The 6,000-nt window shown below is 53.4% G+C and overlaps 1 protein-coding gene across 2 annotated transcripts in view; it reads right to left on the bottom strand.

The window, feature by feature from the left end:
- Positions 1 to 1,118: 1,118 nt before the first annotated feature.
- EPHA8 (EPH receptor A8) overlaps positions 1,119 to 6,000 on the bottom strand; it is a 50,428-nt gene continuing 45,546 nt past the window's right edge. For both annotated transcript variants that reach the window (XM_074892556.1, XM_074892557.1), the window contains exons 14-17: positions 4,555 to 4,704; positions 3,235 to 3,425; positions 2,698 to 2,853; positions 1,119 to 1,303 (exon numbers count right to left, since the gene is read on the bottom strand). In XM_074892556.1, the coding sequence (XP_074748657.1) occupies positions 1,189 to 1,303; positions 2,698 to 2,853; positions 3,235 to 3,425; positions 4,555 to 4,704 (612 nt within the window). In that variant the 3' untranslated portion in view covers positions 1,119 to 1,188. The remainder of the gene's footprint in view (positions 1,304 to 2,697; positions 2,854 to 3,234; positions 3,426 to 4,554; positions 4,705 to 6,000) is intronic.

Here is a 6,000-nt window from a genome sequence, read left to right as displayed (position 1 = left end):
AGAGATGCTCCTGAGGAGGAGAAGAGAGCTGTGCAGGAAAGGCCAACCTCCCAGTCACCGGACTCACCAGCTGGATAGTGCTGAAGATCCTCTTTTACCCAGAGCCCCTGTCCCCAGCCATAGGACTGTGATTGCATCTGGAAATGTTGCTCAGGTCCCCTCCTCTGCAGATGACATGGCAGCCCTGGGCATAGGCAGATGGCATGGTAATGGGGCAGCTCTTGGGTTCCTCTAGGGCACTATAAGAACAAAGAAGAGTTTGGCAGAAGTATCTCTGTCCCTCCATCATGTGAGATGGGAACAAATTCTCCCACTCCTCTGTGCTCTGATAGGGCTTTGGGGGAGGCCGGGATGGTTGTTCTGCTGGGGGAAAAACCTGAGCTTGTGGCCCTAGAAAATGTGCCTGGGCTGCCCTGCATGCCTGTGCTGGATCCAAAGAGGAGCAGGGCTAGTGAGTTCAAGAGGTGGAGAGCCTCTTGCAGCACCCTGAGGCTTCTTGAGGCTCCAGATAGCAGACCCTGACCAACTCTCCTCCATGCTGGGGAATTCTCCTCTGCATGCAGAGTTGGCTGTTCCCAGCACTGCCACTTTGTACTTTGTTCTCTGCCCTCCTGGGCTTTGTAGAGGTGGACCATGAAGTCATCTGCAGGCTGGTGCAGTTCAGGAAGTCCAGGCTGGAGTACACTGGAACTGGGAGTTACTGGGAGCAGGGTTGTCTCTGCTGCCTGTGGAGCCCTCCTCAGTTCAGAGACCAAACAAACTCCCCAGCTGTCAGATCCAAAAGAGCTGTGTGCCATGGCAAGCCCGGTCCCACTGCTCATGGTATTGCTATTGCAACTGATACCCCTCCATCTGCAGGTGCAGCTGGGACCATCCTGCTGTGTGAAGGGGTTACCACCTGTCCTGCATAGTTGTGTGTGGACCCCCAGTCCCACAGTAGAGGATGGAAAGAGGCATGACGTGTCCCTAGCCTGCTTGAAAGGCTGCTCCCCCCTTCAGACGGGGGAAGGAGGCAGCAGGACCATCAAGGTATCTGGAAAGCCACATTTCCACAGACACTGAAATCAAAGAGATGCTGGTGGGGCTCCAGGTCCTGGTCTGGTGCCCCTTTTCCTGCTCACCACCCTGCTGCCCCTTTGCCAGGGTAAGTGTTAAGGAATGCCCGATGAGGGTCTGCAAAGCTGGTGATCAGAGATGCCTTCTGGGGCCATTGGTATTCAGCAGCTGGGATCTCATGGCCTGGATGCTGCTCAAGATCTTCTTCTGGTGGCCCATCATGGTGATGCCCAGACTCCGAACATCCCTGGAGAACAAAGACAGTCTCAGACACCCCATGGGCTGGACCTGTGTCGTACCAGAGAGAGACACTGCTCCTCCCTGTGTGTGCACCCCATGGAACAGCCCAGGATCCCACACCTGGCTCCTCTCTGCTTGCCCATCAGCACAAGGCTGCTGCTCCCAGGGACAGAGAGGCTGCCACTCTCCTGGACACATCCTTCTGACAGGGCCCTGTGACAGCCCTAGGGGAAGCAGCAACAGGAGAGGGATCACTCCTGACAGGCTAGTAGGTGACAAGATCAATGCTCTGAAATTGGATTCAGTTTTAGCAAGATGCCCTCAGATAACCCAGTCAGAAAGACAGATGGATGATGAGCCTTCCCCACTCAAAAGCTTCCCTGATGTGCATGAGAAACAAGTATCAGTATCAGCTCAATCCCACAGCAAAGGCCCCAACTAGAGCCCCCGATCAATGCACATGACAGTCCTCTGCCTGCGTCTCTCCATCCTCCCTTTCACTGTCTCCTTCTCTACCTGCCGCACCTCGACCAAGGCACACACTGTCACATCCTTCCTGAGTCACAGAAACTACTGTCTGGCAGCTCCATGACTTTTGACAAGGAACAAGTCTCCTCAGAGACAGGAGAGGTTGTTGCCAGACCTGGCACTAATGCTAACACCAAGGGATATGGAATATAAGCCCAGGGTAGGAGCAGGAATAGTTGCCATTTTTTTCTGGTACCCCTTGGACCATCAGCCACCTCAGAGACCCCCTAGACAGGTGGCAAGAACTAGCTCCTTACAGCATGGTTGGTGATGGGACACATCTTTCCCAGCTCTCCTTACTTAACCCAGCCTTGGTCACTTGGTCACCTTCCACTCACACCAAGGCCCTGGCTGGTGCCTCCCTGCCTAGCTGCACTGATCAGGGAGCCAGTCCAGTGCACTGGGGTCTGAAGAAGCTCTGAGGTGCCCCCCAGCTCAGTTTGCTTCCCAGTGGAAGAGCACAGACACACTCTGGTCCAGACATGCCTTTTGCAGGGGAAACAAAGGTAAGAAGTGCAAGGAGAAGGCAACTTTATATCTGACCCTGCTTTGATCAGCAGGTTGGATTATATGACCTCCTGAAGCACCTTACAACCCCAATTACCTGTGAACCTATGATGACGTTGGAGAGACACCACAGAGCACCAGAGGTGACTTGGTACTCACAACCTGTCAGTACAATTCCCACATCTTCTCTCAAAGGTCAGCACAGCCTTGGACACTGTACCAGGTCTCACACTGTTTCCTTAGGGGTATGTCTGTGGCATCAGGGACCAACTAAGTTGATCAAGCCAAGGCAGGATGATCATTGTTTGGGGCTAATGGGATGGTGCAGGGCAACCCAACCAGTGCTGTTTGTTCTCTGGTACTCACTCGATGTTCATGCGCATCACCATGCCCAGGGAGGAGTACCCTGCCATGGCAAAGTTGTCCCGGTAGTGCCCGAGCCGGATGGAGTCCAGCCAGTCCTCCACTGTCAGACAGCTGGCCAGGTCGAGGAGACCCCTGTTGAAGGGTGTTTGGGTGAACCTGGGAGCAGGAAAGAAGGGGTTAGACCAGGAGGTGATGGTCCTAGGTGTCCAGGCTGTGAGGTCCACCTCAAAGAGCCTGTGACCCTGCAGGCGAGGGCAGGATGGAGAGGGCAGGAGGTCGACACGCTGCTGCGTGGGCACTGCTGCACATACTTGACCAGACCCTGGTGTGGGGATGCCCCAGTGGGAGCAAGGCAGTGAAGTCCAGGATACTTTGCACTGCCCACCACAGCCTGTGCCCATGGGCCCCATGCATGTCCATGGTCACAGGGTGCTGCTCAAGCTGGACAGAAGTATTCCTTATGTGCTACAACCCACATGCTCTGCCCAGCATCAGCTGTCAACCCCTGCTCACCATGGCGTCTCAGGGAGCCCTTACCGGTTCACGGTGGCTGTGCACTTCAAGTTGTCAGGGTTGCGGATCAGCTTGTCCAGGATGCCTACGATCTGGGAGAAGCGTGGCCTCTCGCTGCGGTCCTTCTGCCAGCAATCCAGCATGAGCTGGTGCAGGGCTGTGGGGCAGCCCATGGGGGCAGGCAGGCGGTAGCCTTCCTCCACTGAGTTAATGACCTGGAAGGAAGCCACACGCCGAAGTGGAGCTGCACTCCCACCCAACTCCCAGCACCCCAGGGGAAGATCCCTGGTACATGAGCTGCTGGGACCATCAGATGGGGAAGCAGGGGGAGTGTACACAAGATTCATGCTAAACAAGTAAATTGCCAGCAAGCTGTGTGCAGTCTCTGTGGAGAGCTGGAAGCAGGTTGGATACCACACACATACAAGAAATTACTGATATGACAGCAGATTTATTAAGTGGTCCAACAGGCCTAAAATATTGCAACTTCCCTCCAGCAGACAAGCCACGAGAGCTGCACTCACACTCAGTTGTTCTACATCTAGGGCTTGCCACCACTCAGCAACACTGGAGGAAAACCTGCTCAAAGGAACTGGGCAGAGAAGGTAGTATAAGCCACTGCATCCATGCCCTGTTGTCAACAAAGCCACTTTCTAAAATAATAAAAACACTAATGAGAGAGGGGGTTCTCAGGACTCCCACAGCAGGGAGAAAGCAGATAGGCTTATTGTCTCCGTAGGGAAAAAAAAAGGAGTCCTGTGGTTCTGCAGAGTCAAAATATTCATTTTATTGCCTCCTTTTGGAAATTTTGCTCCCAGGCTGTAGACAGGAATATAACCTACATTTTTCTACAGTTTTAATGCTACTCTGGAAGTAAGAGGGGATTCACATAACTCCGACAAGCCCAAAGCCTACTGCTGGGTGGTGCAAGCCTGGGTGCAGGAGGGACTGTCAGGCTAATGCAGGGGGGCTGCAGTGATGCTAGAAAAGCCCTGAACTCTTCCAGGGAATGGAAAGGTGGCACAACACATGCTGAAGCTCTGCAGCATGCAGAAAGGCTTGTACAGAGCAGCAGGCAGGGATGGGGAGACCCACAGAGCACACAGCCAGGCACAGCCAGGAGCTGTGGTGCCGCACAGGGAAAGGCTGCTCAGTGTGATGATGAGCAACACACTGATGTCCCCACTGATGGGACAAGCACATTGTGCACAGCCCTGGGAGGATGTGAGGAGAGGCAAGGGCTGCTCTTTGGGTCCTTTTTCCCCAGCCCCCCCTGCTAGGCTGGCTTCAATGAGGGCAGGAGGAGAGGCAGGCTTGCCACCACGTTGCTCTGTGTCCACTCACGTCCCGGTTGGTCATGTTCCAGTATGGTCGCTCGCCATAGGCCAGCACCTCCCACATGACAATGCCATAGCTCCACACATCGCTGGCTGAGGAGAACTTGCGGTATGCGATGGCCTCTGGAGCCGTCCAGCGAATGGGGATCTTCCCCCCCTGAAAAAGTGAACAACAGTGGAGGCTCAGAGCATGCAGGGCTCAGGCATCCCTACCTCTCTATAGCTGGGACAGCAGATTAGACAAGCAATACGCTGGGATGGCATCTTCTGGAAAGGACTGAAGAGGCAATCTGCACAAGATAAGTCTAGAGTCATCCTGAAGGATGACTTCAAGGTATTTCCAGTAGAGCAAGGAGAAAGCTGTAAAAGCAACAGCTGGTCAAGGACAACAGAGGAGGAACTCAGGATACCATCTTATCACAAGTTTCTGAACAAGAAAGCATCCTCCTTTTCAGGATACCCTGACTGAAACCTCACTAGAGATCCTGAGATCCTCTCTCCTGGGCCTGGCACTGCATCCTTGTCGTTCAGCTTTACCCAGACTAGCCACCTAGTCTTCCTGCAGAGCAACCAGCTCTGGTGGGTTTCATTGTGCCAAAAGGCCTCAAATCCTCTGCTTGTGACATTCCTGGTGGCTGCTCCATCCTCTAGGGACCTCCCTGCTTGCATTCATACTGGGGACATGAGACAGTGTCTCTAGAAACTGGGCAGGATTAGAAAGGGTCAGCAGGTAGGTCAATATGAGCTCTGGTCACTCAGGTTACCTTCCTGACCCAGTGTGGTCACTGACATACTGTCTCTGGAAACTTGTTCACAAAGATTAAAAGCACTGGGGGAAAGCTCAGAGACTGTCTTGGTGGGAGGAAAGCCAGGCTATGTGTGTGCTTGTAAGCCGCGGAGATGTAAGACAAGGAGATGAGCTGCTCTGTTGTCAGGAAGCCCTAGCTGATCTTGGCCTCTTCTTACCCTTCCTCTGAGAGCCCCAAAGCCAAGATGCAGAAGATGCTGTATTTGAACCAAGCAGCAGGAACCTTCCCCAAAATTAAAGGATCTGGAATATCAAGTTATTTCTTGAGATATCAAAGGGAGCAGCTGAATGCAAAGACACAGAGAGGACACATTCTGGTTCACTCCTCCACTTGCCAAGAGCATGAAGGCCATGTTCTCCAGGCTGGGCTGCTGTGCGCTCATACCTCAGAGCTGCAACCCCTTTGTGCCATGATCTGCATTGCAATCAGCTACCCCAAAGTAACCTGAAGCTTTTTCCGCTTCTCTAGTCTTGGTCCTTCTGAAAAATGATGCTCAGGCTCCTCAGCTGCAGCTCCAAACTGGTCTCCATCAGGAACTGTCTATCTACCACATTTTCCCAGCCAGAGGTGTGCCTGGGGAGCACACTAATTCCTTTCATGACCAGAGAAGAGCAAAAAGAGCACATTCCCTCAATGTGGATCAT

Source organism: Strix uralensis, chromosome 23, assembly GCF_047716275.1.
Source record: "Strix uralensis isolate ZFMK-TIS-50842 chromosome 23, bStrUra1, whole genome shotgun sequence".
Taxonomy (NCBI): Eukaryota; Metazoa; Chordata; class Aves; order Strigiformes; family Strigidae; genus Strix; species Strix uralensis.
This window is presented reverse-complemented; position numbering and strand designations above follow the sequence as displayed.